Source organism: Salvia hispanica, chromosome 4 (assembly GCF_023119035.1).
Source record: "Salvia hispanica cultivar TCC Black 2014 chromosome 4, UniMelb_Shisp_WGS_1.0, whole genome shotgun sequence".
NCBI classification, from domain to species: domain Eukaryota; kingdom Viridiplantae; phylum Streptophyta; class Magnoliopsida; order Lamiales; family Lamiaceae; genus Salvia; species Salvia hispanica.
In genome coordinates this window covers 56,182,666-56,202,426 of record NC_062968.1, presented here as the reverse complement: position 1 = coordinate 56,202,426, position 19,761 = coordinate 56,182,666, and the positions used below count along the sequence as shown (strand labels likewise).

At 33.9% G+C, this 19,761-nt stretch overlaps 4 protein-coding genes and 1 pseudogene across 5 annotated transcripts; 3 read left to right on the top strand and 2 right to left on the bottom strand.

The window, feature by feature from the left end:
• Positions 1-625: 625 nt before the first annotated feature.
• On the bottom strand, positions 626-1,048 carry LOC125221477 (S-protein homolog 24-like). The gene has a single exon (XM_048123597.1). The coding sequence runs from the start codon at positions 1,046-1,048 to the stop codon at positions 626-628; it is 423 nt and encodes a 140-aa protein (XP_047979554.1).
• Positions 1,049-3,340: 2,292 nt separating this feature from the next.
• LOC125221476 (S-protein homolog 5-like) lies at positions 3,341-3,763 on the bottom strand. The gene has a single exon (XM_048123596.1). It carries the CDS (start codon positions 3,761-3,763, stop codon positions 3,341-3,343), a length of 423 nt encoding a protein of 140 aa, XP_047979553.1.
• Positions 3,764-5,557: 1,794 nt separating this feature from the next.
• LOC125185152 (glutathione reductase, cytosolic-like) lies at positions 5,558-11,618 on the top strand. Of its 2 annotated transcripts, none has more exons than XM_048081642.1 (17): positions 5,558-5,698; positions 6,142-6,291; positions 6,750-6,814; positions 7,564-7,633; positions 7,885-7,956; positions 8,141-8,344; positions 8,514-8,587; positions 8,671-8,754; positions 9,310-9,397; positions 9,609-9,690; positions 10,003-10,076; positions 10,309-10,416; positions 10,546-10,610; positions 10,782-10,895; positions 10,994-11,093; positions 11,182-11,235; positions 11,315-11,618. In XM_048081642.1, exons 2-17 carry the CDS (start codon positions 6,151-6,153, stop codon positions 11,411-11,413), a joined length of 1,494 nt encoding a protein of 497 aa, XP_047937599.1. In that variant the 5' UTR covers positions 5,558-5,698; positions 6,142-6,150; the 3' UTR covers positions 11,414-11,618. The 2 variants fall into 2 exon arrangements, with proteins under 2 accessions (XP_047937599.1, XP_047937600.1); XM_048081643.1 differs by having other exon boundaries at positions 5,560-5,694.
• Positions 11,619-12,829: 1,211 nt separating this feature from the next.
• LOC125223968 lies at positions 12,830-14,803 on the top strand (annotated as a pseudogene).
• A 1,878-nt stretch (positions 14,804-16,681) lies between these two features.
• LOC125185285 (pelargonidin 3-O-(6-caffeoylglucoside) 5-O-(6-O-malonylglucoside) 4'''-malonyltransferase-like) lies at positions 16,682-19,121 on the top strand. The gene is made up of 2 exons (XM_048081800.1): positions 16,682-17,252; positions 18,333-19,121. The coding sequence occupies exons 1-2, from the start codon at positions 16,700-16,702 to the stop codon at positions 19,070-19,072; spliced, it is 1,293 nt and encodes a 430-aa protein (XP_047937757.1). The 5' UTR covers positions 16,682-16,699; the 3' UTR covers positions 19,073-19,121.
• Positions 19,122-19,761: the final 640 nt, after the last annotated feature.

The following is a 19,761-nucleotide window of genomic DNA, read 5'->3' as shown; positions in this document are numbered from 1 at the left end:
TTCATTTTTCTTAATAAATTTAAAAGCGTTATTTCTACTCATTAATTAGGTCACAACTCTAACGTAAATTTCTTTTATTTCTACTCATCTCCTGTGATCACGTCTTTATTTTATATTATACTCCCTCCGTCCCTGATTAAGAGTCACACTTTTCTATTTCGATCCGTCCCCGATTAAGAGTCAAACTTCCTACTTACTATATTTGAACATAAAAAATGTCATTACCTAACTCCATTTATTACACAAAATGCAATAACTTAACTCCATTTATTAACAAATTTATTACACACAAAAATTCAAAGAGGTCTCACATTCCAGTACCTATCTCCATTTATTACACATTCAAACACTTTCTTAAAACCCGTGCCCGGTCAAAGTGTGACTCTTAATCGGGCACGGAGGGAGTACTTCTTTCGTTTCGATATTACTTCTTTCGTCCCATAAAATAAGGGCAATTGAAACGGCACAAGAATTAACATTCAATTGTAAAACTAAGAGAGAAGAGGAGAAATGTAGTTTAAATAGTGCTAGTGGACAGTGAGACGCAATATTCACAAAATTGAAAAAATTTTCATGTTCAATTATTTTTGCAGAGAAGAAACATTATAGTATTAGACACATAGAATTAATTCTCCCAATCAAATGCTTTGTTGTAGACAGGTGGTTTATTAGCGAAATAGATACCATCTTCTTGAGCTGCCCAAACGCAGTTACCGGAGGAACACTTATTCCTCCACGACGATTTAAACACGTCGAGGGACTTCTTCTTCTTACCCCAATGGAGAGTACAGAAGAACAAAGTGGTGTGTGTGATGTTATCGCAAAAGGACCACTTGACTTCGGTGCCATATTTAGTAAGCTTATGATTTCCGAGATCATCGTCTCCCGATGCACAGTGAAACTCCAGTGGCGGAGAGTCCTCGGGGAGGAAGGTCACCACATGAACGGTGTATTCGTTCGTGAGAAAGCATTTGCGGGCCGATGTTTGGAGAAGAAGATGTGATAGAGTGATTAGGAAGAGGATTTTGAAGATCATGATTTGAGACATTTTGGTGCATGAGATGTCAAGGGTTTGGGGTCTCATATATATATAGGCATGGATATGGACTAGTGTCTCTTTTAATGATATTTATATGTGGAATATAAAATTTAATTTTATTTGCATCGTGAAAATTCAGTTTAAGGAGTCTAATTTAAGTCACTTTGACCAAAATTTATTGAAAATTTCATAAATATTAAAATTATTGGGAAAAAAAATTACACAATAATCTTCTCGGCTATTTTAGTAATCAAATGGTGAATTAGTTAGTAAAAAGCTAAAAAGGGTGTATAAGTAAATGAGTTTATACTTAAAACCTGAGAAATACTGTAAGAAACTAAGTCCTAAAAAAAAGGTAAAGCTATGCAGTAAATATATCAATTATGGATACTATTCATTTAATTATCTCAGCTCAAATATTTTTACATTACTACCTTTTTTTTTTCAAAGGAAACGCTTTATTGTTTCGGAAATATATGATAAGAAAAACAAGTCTATAAAAAAAGGGTAAAGCTATTCAGCCATAAGTCACTGGCAATAAAATAGAATTTTAGTAAATATATCAAGATACTATTCATTTACTGCTCAAATATTTTTACGTTACTACCATTTCTTTTTTCAAAAAAAAGCTTTTTTGTTTCGCATTATAATTTCAGTAACGATTTATATAATTAAGAGTGAACTACAAAAATAGTTCCTGGACTATGCTTTTGTCTCGCAATTGAACCCTGAATTTTAAAAATATCCACAGACAACCCTGGACTACGCGTTTATTTTAAAATTGGTCCTTTTTCACTATTTTATGACGAAAATACCCTTTTAGGGGGTTTTGGAGGGTTTGAGCAATTTGGTCTTTTTACATTTTAAATCTGATATTATTTCAGTGATGTACTAAATCTGATATTATTTCAAAATTATCATTCTTCTTGTCTTTTGCCATCCTTCACTTTGTTTCTTTATTTCAATATTAGATTTAATTTTATAAAATTAAATTTTAAATTTCAATTTTTAAATATCAATAAATTTTTTTAATTAAAACTATTAATACATGGACACTATAAATATTGATTAAAACTATTAATTTTTGTTATTTAATATAATATTCAGCTGAATTGAAGAAGTACAGATTAATCATGATGGAAAAATAAGAGCTATTCTATTTAGCCTTCGTTCGATTGTTATAATTGCTTGTGATTAAATATTATGAAGTTGACTAAAAATTTGATACTACTAAAAATTTGATATAGGAGAATTTTTGTTGAAATTTTCTAGTTAATTTTGATTGTTTTCAAATTAATAAATAAAAATTATATTAGTCTTACATTAGATGCATATTTATTTCAGAATAAATCGTGTTATATGATCTATTTATGATTAAAACTATTAAATATTGATTAAAACTAAGGCGTCGTCGTACCTTATTGATTAAATATTAGACACTATCAAATATTGATTAAAACTATTAATTTGTTATTTAATAGTAATTTTAATAATTAATAAAAATTTATTGATATTTAACAAATTGAAATTTAAAATTTTATTTTATAAAGTTAATCTAATATTGAAATAAAGAAACAAAGTGAAGGATGACAAAAGGGAAGAAGAATGATAATTTTGAAATAATATCAGATTTAGTACATCACTGAAATAATATCAGATTTAAAGTGTAAAAAGACCAAATTGCCCAAATCCCCCAAAACCCCCTAAAAAGGTATTTTCATCTACCCTTTTCCACTCACTTTTAACCTAAATGAAATACCAAGGATATTTTAGTCTTTCTCATTTTTATTACTACGTACTATGTTTATTTTATATTAAAATATTATTTTCATTTAATCTATAAATATTATAAATTTAATTAGATTTATAAATTAAAATACTTATAAATAGTTATTATAAGAATGATTTATGTTTTTGTTTTATTCTTATGTTAAACTAAACTAAAAATATAAATCATTCTTACGTTAACTTTTGAAAAGAATAAAATATTTTAGTTAAACTAAAACAAATCATAATTTCTCAATTAGGTTAATATTAAAATTAATAGAAGATGTTTAACTAAAATATTAAACATAAATTCCAATATTTCGACAATTCATCTTCTATTTAGTTTAACTAAAATAAAAATATAAATTATTCTTATGATAACTATTGATAAGTATTTTAATTTATCAATCTAATAAAAGAAGAGGAGAAATGTAGTTAAAGTAGTGCTAGTAAATAGTGAGACGCAAATTGAAAATTTATTCATGTTCAATTATTTTTGCAGAGAAGAAACATTATAGTATTAGACACACAGAATTAATTCTCCCAATCAAATTCTTTGTTGTAGACAGGTGGTTTAGTAGTGAAATAGATACCATCTTCTTGAGCTGCCCAAACGCAGTTACTGGAGGAACACTTATTCCTCCACGACGATCTGAACACGTCGAAGGACTTCTTCTTCTTACCCCAATTGAGAGTACAGAAGAACAAAGTGTTGTGTCTTATGTTATCGCAAAACGAAAACTTGTATTCGGTGCCAAATTTAGTAAGCTTATGATTTCCGAGATCATCGTCTCCAGATGCACAGTGAAACTCCAGTGGCGGAGAGTCCTCGGGGAGGAAGGTCACCACATGAACGGTGTATTCGTTCGTGAGAAAGCATTTGCGGGCCGATGTTTGGAGAAGAAGATGTGATAGAGTGATTAGGAAGAGGATTTTGAAGCTCATGATTTTAGACATTTTGGTGCATGAGATTTCAAGGGTTTGGGGGCTCATATATATAGCCATGGATATGGACTAGTATATAGTAACGTCTCATTAAATGGAATTTATATGTGGAATATAAAGTTTTATTTATTTGCATCATCAAAATTCAGTTTAAGGATTCTAATTTAAGTCACTTTGACCAAAATTTATTGAACATTTCATAGATATTAAAATTTTGGGGGAACAAATTACATAATAAGCTTCTCGATCGGGTTATTTTGGCAATCAAATGGTGAATTAGCTAGTTAGTAAAAAGTTAAAGAGGGTGTATAAGTAATTGAGTTTAAACTTAAAACATGAGAAATACTATAAGAGGGCGGAAATATCTGATAAAGAAAACAAGTCTTAAAAAAAAAGGTAAAGCTAGGCGGCCATAATAGTAAATATATCAATTATGGATAATATTCATTTTATTATCTCAGCTCAAATATTTTTACATTATTAACCTTTCTTTTTCAAAGCAAACGCTTTATTGTTTCGGAAATATCTGATAAAGAAAACAAGTCTATAAAAAAAAGGGTAAAGCTATGCTGCTATAATGTGGCTGGCAAAAAAAAGGCATTTTAGTAAATATATCTAGATACTATTCTTAATTATCTCATTTAATGCTCAAATATTTTTACATTACTTACCCTTTCTTTTTTCAAAGCAAACGCTTTTTTTTCGCATTATAATTTCAGTAACAATTTATATAATTAAAAGTGTGAGAATATAGATAAGAATGAAATATAATACTATTATCTTATTTTTTAAATAAACTGATTAAACATTCACTTTTCCGTACTTAATAAATACTACTCCCTCCGTCCCAGAAAGATTGTCCTAGTTTATTTTTTGCACTCATTTTGCAAAAATAATAATAAATAGTTAAAGTAGAGAGAAAGTAAAGTAAAAGAGAGAATAATGTAGAGAATAGTCTTACCTACATTATTCTCTCTCTTATTTTACTCTCTTTCAACTTTACCTATTTATTATTATTTTTATATAACGAGTGTAAAAAATGAACTGGGACAATCTTTCTGGGACGGAGGGAGTACTACTTTAGTTGAGATTGATCAAATTTCCGAGTCATCCATTGGATTCATATTTATTCCCTTATACAATTAATCGATTGAATTGAACATCAAATACTCTTTAATTAATCAAATGAACCTACATTTGATAATTAGGAATTCGATTCAATTAATCACGAGCAAATGCAAAATGAATAATAACGTAATAGAAATTTTGATAATTAAAAATATTTGCAAATGCAAAATGAATAATAACGTAATAGAAATTTTGATAATTAAAAATATTTAGTTTCTAAACTCTTTTGATTTGGAGTAAGTAGTAGGAGTATATATCTGATCGGGCAATAGTATCAATATCACGATTGCTTCTTTTTTTTGGGAAAATAGGAAAAAATTGATACTCATAGTCTAGGGATGTTAATCGGGTCAGTCCATCGGATTTCGGGCCAATCCTATTCGGGTTGCGGATCAATTGGGTGCGGGCTAATCGGATTGTGATTTTTTCGGGTTATAAAAGTTCAACCATAATCCTAAAAACTCGGGTTTAAGACTAGCCCAGCGGATTAATCGGGTTGCTACCGATAAAATTAACATGCGATCAATCCAATAAATAATGGAACTAAGGAAAATCCAAATTGCATCAGTTTTAGACTCATGGAGTATATATTTTGCAATTAGTACTATTAAATAAAAACAAAATTAGAAATAATTGTACTACTCTCTTAATAACTTATTACCCAAATTAATGGCTACCAATTCTCTATGTTAAGTCCTCTCCTTCCTAAAAAACACACACTATCTTCTGGAGATTCTCTTCCCTTGATTTCTTGCTACATCTCCAACGATAAACGAAATCTTAGAGAGAGAGAGAGAGAGTGAGAGAGAGTTGAGGCAGGTAAATCCCATTCAATTTCTTGCTTTTTTTTCATGTTGGTTTTAGTATACACTTTATCACATTCCTCGCTCTTAATTTTAGGTAAATGTGGGTTCTTTTTTCCCCCAATTAGACGAAGGAAAATCGTAGATAATTCCCGTGAGCTTGAAAAATATGTTTTTTTTAAAAAATTTCCCAGTTTCTTGGGGAATATAGGTTGTGGGGTGTTTGACTAGGTTAAAGCCACAATCTTTTGGCATATAACTGAGCATGAAGAGGATCTCTATTGACTGTGATCTGGGTTTGGTTATAATTTTTTATTGCACTTGATTTTCTCTGTTGTGAAAAAAGATGCTGTCATATCTGATTATTGAGTTTGTGTACTTGGCTGCTATACTTTTATCTCAGTACCAACATCAGGGATTTCTTATTTTTGTTGTTTGTGGTCCTTTTTGGGTGTACAGTATATTACAATGGCAAGGAAGATGCTTGTTGATGGGGAGTTGGAAAAAACCAATGACGCCGAGAGTCACTATGACTTCGATTTGTTTGTCATCGGGGCAGGCAGTGGTGGGGTTCGTGCATCGCGTTTTTCAGCCCAGAATGGAGCCAAGGTACAATTTCTGGAAGATGATTTGCTGAGCTAACTTGAAAAAAATGTGTGTTGTTTGGTTGTGAAGTTTCGTTTCTCTTTCGTAGTATCTGTTTGTCTTGATAAATTCATGATTATTGTACCCGAATACCTGAGTGTCTAACACTGATAATTTCTTATGTTATTAGTACTAGGAAGTAGTATTTGCGGTTCCTTATGAATTCGTTGCATAATGTTCGAGAATGGATGTCTGGCAGTGCTAGTAGCAATCTCGAACTTGGTCTTTCTAATTGAACGCTGAGACTTAGATAGGACATTCACCCCCTAGTTCATGATATACTTGTCAAATTTCATTTTCCTGTTTTGAACGATGTTGAGTTCACCTGGCTATAATGAAGCTCCTTTTTTCGTAATTAGTTGTATTCCTCAGATTATGGTAGGTTACTTTAATGATTTAACCGGATTTCATTTTGTTAACAGGTAGCTATCTGTGAGCTTCCGTTTCATCCTATCAGCTCTGAAGTTATTGGAGGAGTTGGTGGAACGTAAGTATATAAATTATTGGACACCTTTGCTTCATAGTTATGCTTCTCCTCTTTCAGTCATGTGACTTGTTTTCTGGATTTTTGTGACATCTGATGGATTTTTTACTAGTTTGTGCTACACATCCTTCATTATCTCTAGTCACCTTTTGTTTTTCCTCCCGGAGAACAACATATTATTGGTTAGACTTAATGAATTGATGTATTACGACTCTTACCTTACTGTGAACATGGTATCTGGTGGTTGGCTGGGATTCATGGCACTGGCTATGAGCCTATGACTCATGTTCTTTTAAAACCTCCTCATTTATATAAATTCCCAAGGAGTGAAACTTCATTTGAATGATAATCTATTTCAGCAAAATGATTGCTGTTAGCAGACTCTAAAACGGATGCAATTTGAATTTTTCCTTCATTCCAGCAGTGTAACTTTTCGTTGTATATCTTTTGAACTCGCGACAGATCTAGTTTTTTGTTACTACTTGAATTATGAGGTCACTATCCATTATCCAGTGTTCTTGTCGTCATGAGGAACCTGGATTAGATTGGCTTCTGCATATTACTTTCTGAATTTTTAGTTTTCCACTATTCACTTCGTAATTAGTACTGTAATAGCCAATACATTTTTTAATGAAGTAAACTTAAGGAGTAAATAATTGTTTCCTGTTAGTTTACTCTGTACTTTATAATGGTATGTTTGGAATAATGGGCTTGGAGTAAAGCTTAATAACCAACACTTTTATGTACGACAGGTGTGTGATTCGTGGTTGTGTTCCTAAAAAGATATTGGTGTATGGTGCTTCTTTTGGGCCTGAACTGGAGGTGAGATTTTCATTTAATGATATGATGAGATAATCAAAAGCTATACTGTGTTTCTGCAAATATTTGTTGGGCTGTTGCTTTTATTCTGTCTGTTAGCTTGGCTAGTTTTTCATGATCAGTAATTTAGCTGGTAGTCAATGCATACATTTGTGGTCTTCAATAGTTTTTCATATCACTCTGATTGTTTGGAAGTAGTATTGAAATGGATATCTTTGCTTCTTTTCTACCAAGTATTGCTTTGGATTTTGCAGGATGCTCGGAATTATGGATGGGATGTGAATGAGAAAATTGATTTCAACTGGAAAAAACTTTTACAAAAGAAGGTAAGTGAAGTATATGAAATATTTTCTTATAAGATATACTTCATAGTTCAATTAAGTGTTGCTAGGACTCGTACTATGAATTAAATAATTACTGGAGAAGAGCCTATGGTTAAAACATTTGCTAAGATTGTTTGTGGCTAAGATTAGGATTCTTATAGTTAGCTTTCATTTTATTCTCTTTCAGACTGATGAAATAAATAGACTAAATGGGATCTACAAGCGGTTACTTTCCGGTGCTGGAGTTAAGCTATTTGAAGGAGAGGGAAGAGTTATTGGCCCCAATGAGGTTGAAGTTATTCAATTGGACGGCACAAAAATCAGTTATTCAGCAAAACATATTCTGATTGCAACTGGAAGCCGGGCTCAGCGTCTACCTATACCAGGCCAGGTATGAGTTGCTGTGTTCAATATGATCTAATTATAATTATCTTTTGACTTTATTTGGGTGTATAGAATTGATCCTAATGTCTGCTGTATTTGGATTTCTCTCCATGTCAAAATCTTTCTCTTTCACTGTACCTAACTAATGTTTATCTCTGGTTCTGCTTTCCTTTTAGGAATTAGGCATCACATCAGATGAGGCATTGAGCTTGGAAGAGCTACCTAAGCATGCTGTCATACTTGGTGGAGGGTATTATTCTACCTCACTGTGCCTTTTAATCCATCTATATAGGATGCTTAGATATTTACGTCAATGCTCATTCTTTAATGTAGGTATATTGCAGTTGAGTTTGCCTCAATATGGCGAGGAATGGGCGCGAAAGTGGATTTGTTTTATAGAAAAGATCTTCCTTTAAGGTCATAAGATTTCTGTGACTTCCATCGTCTACCTTGGTTTTCAGCCGCCTGCTGTTGCTATCAAGCTTTCGTATTATTCACATGCTTATTTTGCTTCATCTGCATTTTGTCTCGTAAGCTAAGCTAACTGCTTTGCTTGCTGGTGTGGTATTTATATCTATATTGTCTCATCCCACGGTGTATGACGTTTTAGGTAGCACATTTTATACCACGTTCTTCATAGTTTCCAAGTGGACCTAGGACTCAATGGATGTGCCATGTCAATAAAGTGAAGTAACAAGGATAGCATATAGGATTCAAAGGATTAGAACCTTTTTCAGATGGATAGCACAAACTTTGATTGAAAAAATTGTGATGTAGTAATGCACAGGTGGTGTTGTATTTGTAATGTTTTAATTCATGCTAAATGCTAAAATTGCAACTCGAGGTAAACATTGTGTTGCTTTAACTAATCTACCCCTTTATAGACTTAGCTTTGCCTTCCCTTTTAGCCTGTTCCTGTTATGTTGTTGATTAAACTGGACCTCTAATTTTTCACATAAAATCTTACAACAGAGGGTTTGACGATGAGATGAGAGAAGTGGTTGCGAAAAATCTGGAAGGCAGGGGTATTAAGCTTCATCCCGGTACAAACTTAAAGGAGGTGCTTGCTGCTTTCTCTATCTTTTTTATTCTTTACTTTGTTTCCTGCTTGAAAACACAATAATTTACTGAACGGAGAAACAAGGCTGATAACAGAAACAAAGTTCTGCTGCGTTGTGTGTCAGTGCGCTAGATCTTTGGATCTTGTATTCTTTTAGGAATATCGTGTATCCATTTATGCAAATGTTAATTGTATTTACTTTATGATGCAGCTGTCTAAAACAGAAGGCGGTGTAAAAGTTCTCACTGACCATGGTGAAGAAATTGTTGCTGATGTTGTGCTGTTTGCCACTGGTAATTCTAGAGTCACTGCCATGAATACATTTAAGTTTTGTCTTGCAGGAAATGCTGTCTTTTCATATTCGGTTTATTAGGTTGATTGTAATTCGGTCATGACTCATAATTATTCAAATGCTGGCCTTGTGTTTATATTTAGCGCTGTAGTTCATCAGTACACGGTTCTCTGGAGCATGTTTCATATGCCAAAGTCGTAAAACCTGTACCTCATCTTGCAATGTTTAGATGTAATCCGATTATTCATTTCTAATGGCCAACCTGTTTTCTCCTCTAGTCAGAAACTGTAAATGATCGTCTCCTTGGTTACAGGTAGGACTCCCAACTCAAAAAGGCTGAATCTGGAAGCCGTAGGTGTTGAGGTCGATAAGGCTGGAGCTATAAAGGTGAGTTCTTATTTATGCAATTTTTTAGAATTTTGTCCCAAATTACTCCTTTTTCCTAGAATTCTTAGATCTGAGTGAAGAATCGGATGAACTTGGATAATTCCCTTTTAAGCATTCAATATTACTGACATGATTGATTGTCAAAATTTCACATCTTGCATTCTATGAAGTTCGCCTTCGAAGTCTGGTTTTTTCTCGGTGATCATAACTTATTTTATCTCTGGAATGTCAGGTTAATCAGTACTCTCAAACCAACGTGCCTAGCATATGGGCAATAGGTGATGTTACAAACCGAATGAATCTTACCCCGGTAGCTCTAATGGAAGGCACCTGCTTTGCAGTACGTTACCCTGAAATTCTCGCTCTTCATGTTTGTTTCAGTAATCATATCCGACTATGTATTTGGACATACTTCGATTCTCTCACGCTTCGATATTGTTTATTAAAACCTCTTTTATGTTGTCTGCAGAACACTGTATTTGGAGGAAAGCCAATGGCACCCGATTACAGTAACATTGCTTGTGCCGTGTTTTGGTATTACCACCCTTTTCCTTAGCAATCCTTATAATGTTTCAGCAATTTGTATAATCGTAGTTTCTTTTGCCAATATGAGCTTAATTTTTTTAGTGAATTCAGCAATTTCTTTAGACTAGTATACTTTTTCCAGAGCCTTAATTGAAACATGTATGATGTTTTACTCGGCAGCATTCCACCGCTCTCTGTTGTTGGTCTCAGCGAGCAAGAGGCTGTAGAGAAAGCAAAGGGCGACATTTTGATTTTCACATCTACGTTCAATCCCATGAAGAACACCATTTCCGGGTATGCTTTAATAGCTTAATATTCCGGTTCAATGCTCACAATATTCATGCATGATGGTTCATTTAATGTTTCGTCTCTGTTACATGATGATGATATAGGCGTCAAGAGAAAACTATGATGAAGCTTGTTGTTGACGCTGAGACGGATAAAGTACTCGGAGCATCCATGTGTGGGCCAGACGCAGCTGAGATCATGCAGGTCCGTATCAATTCTTCCCCGTTTTAGTTTGTTGTCTTGTCTATGTTCATACAAAGTAAAAAATTGAAATCTGTATCATCTGTGACAGGGCATTGCCATTGCTCTAAAATGTGGAGCTACCAAAGCACAATTTGATAGCACTGTGAGTTTCACAAACTCTGTTTTGTCTTCTCCCCTCTCTCCCTCTCATCAATTTTCATGTACTTGATGCTGTATGTTAGGTTGGGATTCACCCTTCTGCTGCTGAGGAATTTGTGACAATGCGGTCAGTGACGAGGCGAGTCTCGGCTGGCACTGCCAAGCCTAGGACCAATCTGTGAGACATGGATCATAGGATTGAATGATTGATCATAGTTTATCTATTTAGACACAATATTTGGTCATACAGCTGCAAATGTTGAATAAAGCTAGTTTGATAGCTAGTTAGTTGATAGAGTAAATTTCCCCTTTTTTAGGTTTTGTCATTATTTGTTTGCTATACTACTTTTATTGGGTATTCGAGCATCTCCAATCATTTGCACTAAACCTAAATTCATTTCAGTGTAAATGTCACATCAAATATGATTTTATTCCAATCATTTACACTAAACTCAAACTCAAAAGAATATTCTCTATATTATGCCTTTTTTATTCACAAAATTTGAAAAACTTTTAAGTTTTGGTTTAGTGTAAACCTAAAGATGGGTATTTTTTTTCTCAAAAATAAAAAATGAGATTGGTTTTTGAGTATTATTGAAGCTAAATACAAATCCTAATTTAGGTTTTGGTGTATCATTGGAGATGGCCTTACTGCGTTCAAAATTTTACAGAGTTTGGGCTTCGTTTTTGCCCTTTATTTATTTTTCATTTTAAAAGGGTCACCTACCTATAAATATTTTTAGTTGTTTTGATATAAAATATTTTTATTTAGTATTTTCTTAATTAAAGTTAAAATTGTTTTTTATGATTATGGTAATATTGTTTTAATTTTTTGTTTTAGTTATGCAATCTTAGTATTTTAATTCTGTAATTTTCAATTTTAAACATACAAATTATACAATCTTAATATTTTAACTATCAATTTTTTGTTTTATTGAAATCTGTATTATTTAGTATTAATTAATTTAATTACGATTGTATTTAATAGCTCATGTTAAATAAACGCTTGTGCAAAAGCTTTAACTGCATAATCTTTGTCGCAATTCTTCGAGAGTTGTGTTCCATCTATTCATAATTAATTGTTTTATTATTTCATTAAGATTGTTTATAAAAATTAATCACATTCTATTTTAAATAGCTTTTTAAATTAGGTAAGTTCTCATCTTTCCTAATCACTAATACTTATATTCTAAATACTCCCTCCGTCCGCGAATAAGAGTCTCGGTTCACTTTTGCCATAAATGGTAATAGGGTCTCACCTTCCTCTAACTCATTCCACTCACATTTCATTTAAAATTAATATATACAAGTGGGACCCCTATTCCACTAACTTTTTTCTACCCACTTTTCTTAGCATTTCTTAAAACCCGTGTCGCCCATGAATGAGACTCCAAATGGCGGACGGAGGGAGTATCACTTTTTTTCCCTTTTTTAGTTTTTCAATTTTTATATAAAAATTCAATTGCATAGAGAAAGTATAGTTTTTATCTTCTGACTAATTATAATTTAATTATAATTATTAATTGATTATTGATTTATTAATTCGCTTTAAACTGTTTCTCCTTTCTTCAAAGTTCAAACTCAATCACACCGAAGAAGATGAGCAGAAGAAGGGTTTCTGTTTCTGCATTCGATCTGATTCACAGAAGCGTTGCTGTTTCAGCTTCATGGTCGCATAAATTGGGTAATCATCTCACTCCTCTCTTCAATTTTTTCTCTTCCCATTTCCACAGTGATAGCCCCTTTCCACCTAAGCAGCAGCCCAGAATAGATCCTAGCTGTGTTAAACAATTAGGCGATGCAATTCACTTGCTCCACAAAATGCTGAGAATGCAGCCACAACCTTCAGCTTCAGACTTCACGAAATTGTTAAATACTGTTGCTAAGATGAGACAATACTCCGTTGCCCTCAACATGTTCGATGAAATGCGTCAAAGAGGCGCCCCTTTGAGTAATTACACGATTAATGCCGTGATCAATTGCTATTGCCTTATCAAACGAGTAGACTTCGGTATTGCTACATTAGGCATCTTCTTCAAGAGCGGCTACGAGCCAAACGTCGCGACGTTCAGCATTCTCATCAAAGGGATGTTTTTAGATGATAGGGCCGTCGACGCCATGGAATTGTTCGAAAAGGTTTTGGGTTTGGAACTATGCGAGCCCGACGATGTCATGATTTTGACCGCGATAGATGGGCTTCGCAAAGCTGGCCAGATCGTTGCAGCTTATGATTTAGTTCGTAGATTGGAAAGAAGCGGGTGGAGACCGAGCGTTAAAGCTTATAGCGCGTTGCTTGATGGATTGTGCAAGGTTGGAATGGTGGATGATGCTTTCCGCCTACTATCCGGGATGGTTGACGAGGGTGTTCCACCGGATGTTTACACGTATAATTCGATGATTCAGGGCTTGTGCGATGTTGGGAGACTGAAGGATGTTAAAGACCTGTTGAGAAAAATGGCTAGTTCTTATATACCTTTCAATGTCGTTACTTTCAGTATATTCATTGATGCACTTTGCAAGGAAGGAAATGTGAGAGAGGCCGAGGATGTTTTGCGACTTATGAAGCAGCGAAACGTTTGTCCTGATGTTGTCACTTATAGTGCACTGATGGATGGGTATTGTTTGCGAGGAGAAATCAATAAAGCGAAACGAGTGCTTGATTCCTTCGCGGAGTTGGGGCTTAAGCCTAATATTAACATCTATGGCAGCTTAATGAATGGATACTGCAAGAAGGGACGAGTTGACGAAGCTTGGCTTCTTTTTTGCCAAGTTCCCCATAAAGGTTTGGTGCATAATACATGCACTTATACTACCATGATACATGGATTATTTAGTAAGAATAGATTTGCAGACGGGTGGAAGCTTTTCAAGGATATGGAAGCTCGACGAATAAACCCCGACTCTTATACTTATAGTACATTGTTGGATGGGCTGTGCAAGAATGGGGAGGCTGAAAAAGCTCTGTCGTTTCTGCGTTTGCTTGAACGAAAAGGAGTCAATCCTAATATAGTCATGTACAATACTCTCATCAACGGATTGTGCAAAAATGGAAAACTCAGTGTTGCTAGAGATCTTTTCGACCAACTTGCTTCTCGAGGTTTGGTGCCTCATGTTAGAACATATACAGTGATCATTGGTGCACTTTTCCGAGAAGGGTACGTGGATGAGGCAAAATGTTTACTTAATGAGATGGAGAAATGCGGATGTGCACCTAATAGCGTGACATACAACGTCATTGTGCAGAGTTTGCTAGTTAAAAATGAACTACGTGAGGCTATACCATTCTTGGAAGAAATGCCCCGAAGGGGATTCTCAGCAGATCAAGTTACCTTTTCCATGCTAATTGATCGACTGCAGGGACGGACTAAAGACGATTTTCTTATCAAATTGATGAAGAAAGTTTTGCCCAAGGAAATTGTGTCATAGGGTGGAAATGATAGTCTATTGATCAAGGACAAGGACATATGGATGAAGGATGATCTTTTTATCAAATTGATGAAGGATGTTTTGCCCAAGAAATTTCATCGTAGTGCATCTTGCTGTCTATTATCCCATAAAATTTTAAATCCCACAATTTTATTATTATTATTATTATTATTATTATTATTAACTTTGACTCATTCATAAAATATTTAGTTGACAATGTTAGCTTTGAATCGTTCATAAAATATTTAGTTAACTTTGAATCATTCGTAAAATATTTAGTTATCTTTGACAAAAATTCTCAATATTCAAGGGATGGACATAGTACAAACAACGATATATATAGATATTTTGATAACTATGACAAAAATTCTCAATATTCAAGGGATAGACGTAGTGTAAAACAAAGATATAGATAATATCCTAACTCTTTGACTCATTCATAAAATGTTTAGTTAACTTTGTTTTAATACTTCAATGCAGTCTTATTAAACCTAGTCAATTCCAATTTAGTAGGGGCGTGATTTTAAAAGAGCTGTATATGGAATTTGAGTTTTGGGGAGATGACTTTTAAGTACTCCCTCCGTCCCAAGGAAGATGACCTCTTTCTTGGGTGGCACAAGATTTTATGCATTTTTATTTTGTGTATAAAGTAGAGAGAGGAAAGTAGGAGAGGAAATAAAGTAGAGATAAATGTGTTTTCAATTTTAGTAATGGGTTATCTTGATTGGGACAAACCAAAAAGGAAAGTGAGTCATCTTTAGTGAGACGGAGGGAGTATAAATTAGGAACTATGAAATTTAAAAATTTTGATGGGGTTTTTAATTTGGTCAACTCGCTCAGCGTCAATCGACAAGGACAAGGTGACAAGTAATCTGATGTCATATCTCATATACTGAATAACTAAGGATTTGTTTGGTTTGTAGGTTAGTGTTTCTTAAGAAAATATGGTGAGTATGAAATGATAAACTTTATCTTAGGTTACACTAAAGGAAAATTCTCGGGCCAACTAGAAATCATGTGTGTCGGACCAAACATATGATTACTACAAATAGGGATGTCAATCGGGTTAACCCGTTTGGATACGGGCTATTTGGGTTATGGATTTTTGGGGTTATAAATTTTCAATCATAATTCTAACCATTCGAACCTAAAAACTTTTGAAAATAATCTCTTGTATCAAAATTTTCCTCTATAAAATAATTTTAAAATTTAAATTCTTTTTAGAATCGTATAAAATCTTCAAAGTTTCATTTTTTTTAATAATAGTTGGAGAGAAGCATTTCATCTCGATCAACTATAACATAAACAAAGATAAATCAAAACTAAATCAATCAATTTGAATTAAAACTTGTGTTCATGTTATAATTTTTTATGAAAACTAAAAATCATATCTTACATAAATCATTATTAAAATGATAAATATATTGAGATTTTGATGGGTTAGTTTTTAATTTTGTCTTGGTTGACTTTGGTGGTGGTAAAAGACCGTAGTGGCAGATGATGGGATGGGACGATGGAATAATGAGTCGAGGTGGAACTTGAAAGTTGATAGTGTGAAATCTAGTGGAAAAGTGTAGAATGAATATTGAAGTAGACTTAATAATTGTGCCACATATTCAGAAATACAAAAAACCCTAAAACTTAATACTCCCTCCGTGCCATTAGAAATGAAACATTTGCTTTTTGCCACTAGATATTATGTAGTACTCCATCCGTCCCACTTTAGCAGTCCCAGTTACTTTTGAGCATTAGTTTTGTAAAAATTACAATCTAACCCACTAATTTTATCGGACTATTCAAGTCAATCTAGCTACAGATGAGGATCGGAGACTTAAAAATGACATTCTAATATTTACACCAAATATGGTGTCACAAAATTGAATCAGCATGAGTTTTGTTTATGCCAAAAGTCAAAATGTGAAGGCGAAAATGCCGTCGAGAGTCATTTTCTTAACAACTCCAATGTTATAAATACCATACATTAATCAATAACAAATATATACTTAGCATACATAAAGAAGTAGAATAGTGTGTATCCAAACATGAAGATCAACATAGTAAGAAGAAATTTCATAAAACCAAGCACTCCAACTCCCCAAAACCTCAAAAACTACAAACTCTCATTCATAGACGAGCTCAGCCCGCCGTCAAACTTCGGCGTCGTCCTCTTCTACCAATCCAAGCCGACGACAAAACCAGCCAACGTGCTCCTCGAAGAGTCCTTGTCGGGGATCCTACCGCGGTTCTATCCTCTCGCGGGAAGATACATCGACGAGGACTTCAGCGTTGACTGCGTTGACCAGGGCGCCGAGTTTGTCGAAGCGGTAGCTGAGGGCGACGATGTGGAGGTGGACGATCTTCTTCCGCGACGAGGGGACCAGTTCACGGGCCCCACCGATCCGCTGCTGTCGGTTCAGGTCACTGAGTTAGTGAAATGTGGGACCTTGGCTGTTGGTGTTAGTGTTTCGCATAAGGTTTTCGATGCTTCTTCGATTGGGACGTTTATTGCGGCTTGGTCGAATGCTAGCAAGAATTTTGGGGGAGAAGAAGGGATCGGTGTTGTTCCCAACTTTGATCCTCATTTGTTGTTTCCTGGTAAGGAATTTTGTTCTTGTTTTAGCTAGGGTTAGGGTTCATGAAAAGTAATGTGTTGGAAGCAATTATGTGTTTATCTTTTTAATTACACTTTTGATCTTCTATCATAAAAATTTAATGATTCGGACATGTCCCTAGCTAATCATAAATTTTCTTGACTTTTAGTTTTTTTATTTGAATTTATTTAAAAATTACTCCCAGTCTCTTTTCCATAAATTTTCTTGACTTTTACTTTTTTTATTTGAATTTATTTAAAAATTACTCCCGGCCTCTTTTCCATTTTTGGTTGTCCAACAAAATTAGTCACCTTCTAATTTTGGTAAGTTTTTTCTACTAACAACACTTTAATCACTTTTTCTTGTTATCTATCTTATACTTTATAAATTTTTTATTAAAACTCGTGTCGTTCACAAAGTACTATGATTGACTGGACATATTGAAAAATAATGTGAATTGTTTTACAAATTACTCTATTTGTCAACGATTTAATAAAGATCTGTTTTGACTTGGTGTACTAGATTTAAAAAATTGTTTAATTTCATGCAAGAAAATACATATTAGTTGTGACAACCTAGTATTAATTTTATAATGATACATGCGTGACTGTAATAATTTAATAGAGTACATGGTTCACTTATTACAAAAATGTTTTGGAATCGCGGATGTCACAAAATGATAAAATAAGCCATTAATTTGTGTACAAACTATTTTTTTCTTTAATTTCAATGTTTGTGAGTCCTATATTTCAAATAATTTTGGCTTAATTTTTGTAATTAAGGTTAATAATTAGTAAAACTTATATAGGGGAGTGTTAGGGTGCCATCACCTCTCAAAATAACGCCACATCTAGCCAATCATTTGTACACGTGAACGAATAATAAGCTGCCACGTGGCAAAAAAAACCCTAAAAAAGACGGCCAGCAATATGGCATACACTATACAACAATTTTTCTTGGCCAGCAATCTATAGATTGCTGTGTAGCGTTTATAATATTGCTGTATATGTGGTGTCACGGTGTCACTTTAAGAGGTGCTGTCATTTTAACACAGACCAACTTATATATATTTACATTTATCCAGGTAAGAAACGAAGTTACTTTGGTGAAATGATGCCATCAGAAACCAATGGTGAAATGAAGCCATCGGAAACCAATCATCAAACCACCACCATCGTTTCAAAGCTTTTCTCATTCAAGAAGGAATCAATCACAAATCTGAGATCAAAACTAAACCCAAAACAAGCCTTCAACAACACCATCTTCTCGAAGGTTCGCCTCGTCTCCGCTGTCATAGCCAAAGCCATGATCCGCATCGACGGGCGGCCTTCCCTCATCCTTCAGGCCGTCAACGTGCGGCCGCGAACCGCCCCTCCTCTCCCCGTCCACTCATGCGGAAACCTCGCTTTGCATTCCGTCGCAAAGTGTCCGCACGGTGCGGACGGTTTGGGACTTGAGGAAATTGCGTGTGTGATGAGCGAAGCCATCGAGAAGACCGTCTCCGACTGCGTTAAATTGGAGTCGCGTGGATACGAGGAGGTGGTTATCGGGGCGGAGGCGGGTCTGATCGAGGGGATGATGAGCTCGGGGATGAGTTATTTGAGTTTTAGTGATTGGAGTAGGTTCGGGTTGTACGATGCGGACTTCGGGTGGGGGAAGCCGTCGTCGGTGGGGATAGCGCGGGTGCCGTATGAGAGGGCGACGGTGCTCGTGAATGATGGAGATGGGGGTGGGATTGAGGCGTGGGTTCATTTGAGCTTAGATGATATGGTTTGCTTTGAGGAAGATGATGAAATTAAATTGTATGCTAGTGGAAAAATGTAAGAGTGGTATATGGAATAGTATGTGTTATTGGTTTTTTTTTTTAATAAAATAATTGGTGGAAGTGTTTTAATTTGGTTAGAAAAAATAACTAAATAAATCTTTTTACATCTTCACAAGTATAATCGGTAAAATAAGTTGAGATGTATGGTATACATAAATAAATGTTTGCCATCATAAAATTTACAGATAATAAATTGTACTATATGAGAAATTATCCGAAAAATTAAAATTGCACACAAAATATATATGGCATGCCCACATCTATATTAAAAATTAGTGAAAATAAAATTATAAAAATGAAAAAAAAACTAGTATTTGCTTGATTCCACATATTATATCAAAATTGTATGTCCAATATATTTTTAACGAACCGAAATGAAATTAAAATACACCTGAATAACATGAAAATATACCAATGACGAACCCAGAAAATTGTAATCATGGGGTCGGATAAAGAATTAGTATGAGTAATATATATAATATTTAAATTATTATTATTTAATAAAATATATTTAAATTATTATTATAAAAAATATGCATTACAATTTAAAATTTACTTTTGTTTTAGTATTATTTAGGGTAGTAGTTGATTTCTATGAGAGTATTCATATCTTAAATATTTAATATTTCAATTTATTTTTAATTTGTGATGCTGTGTACTTATTTTATTGTTTTAGTGTTCTAATCAT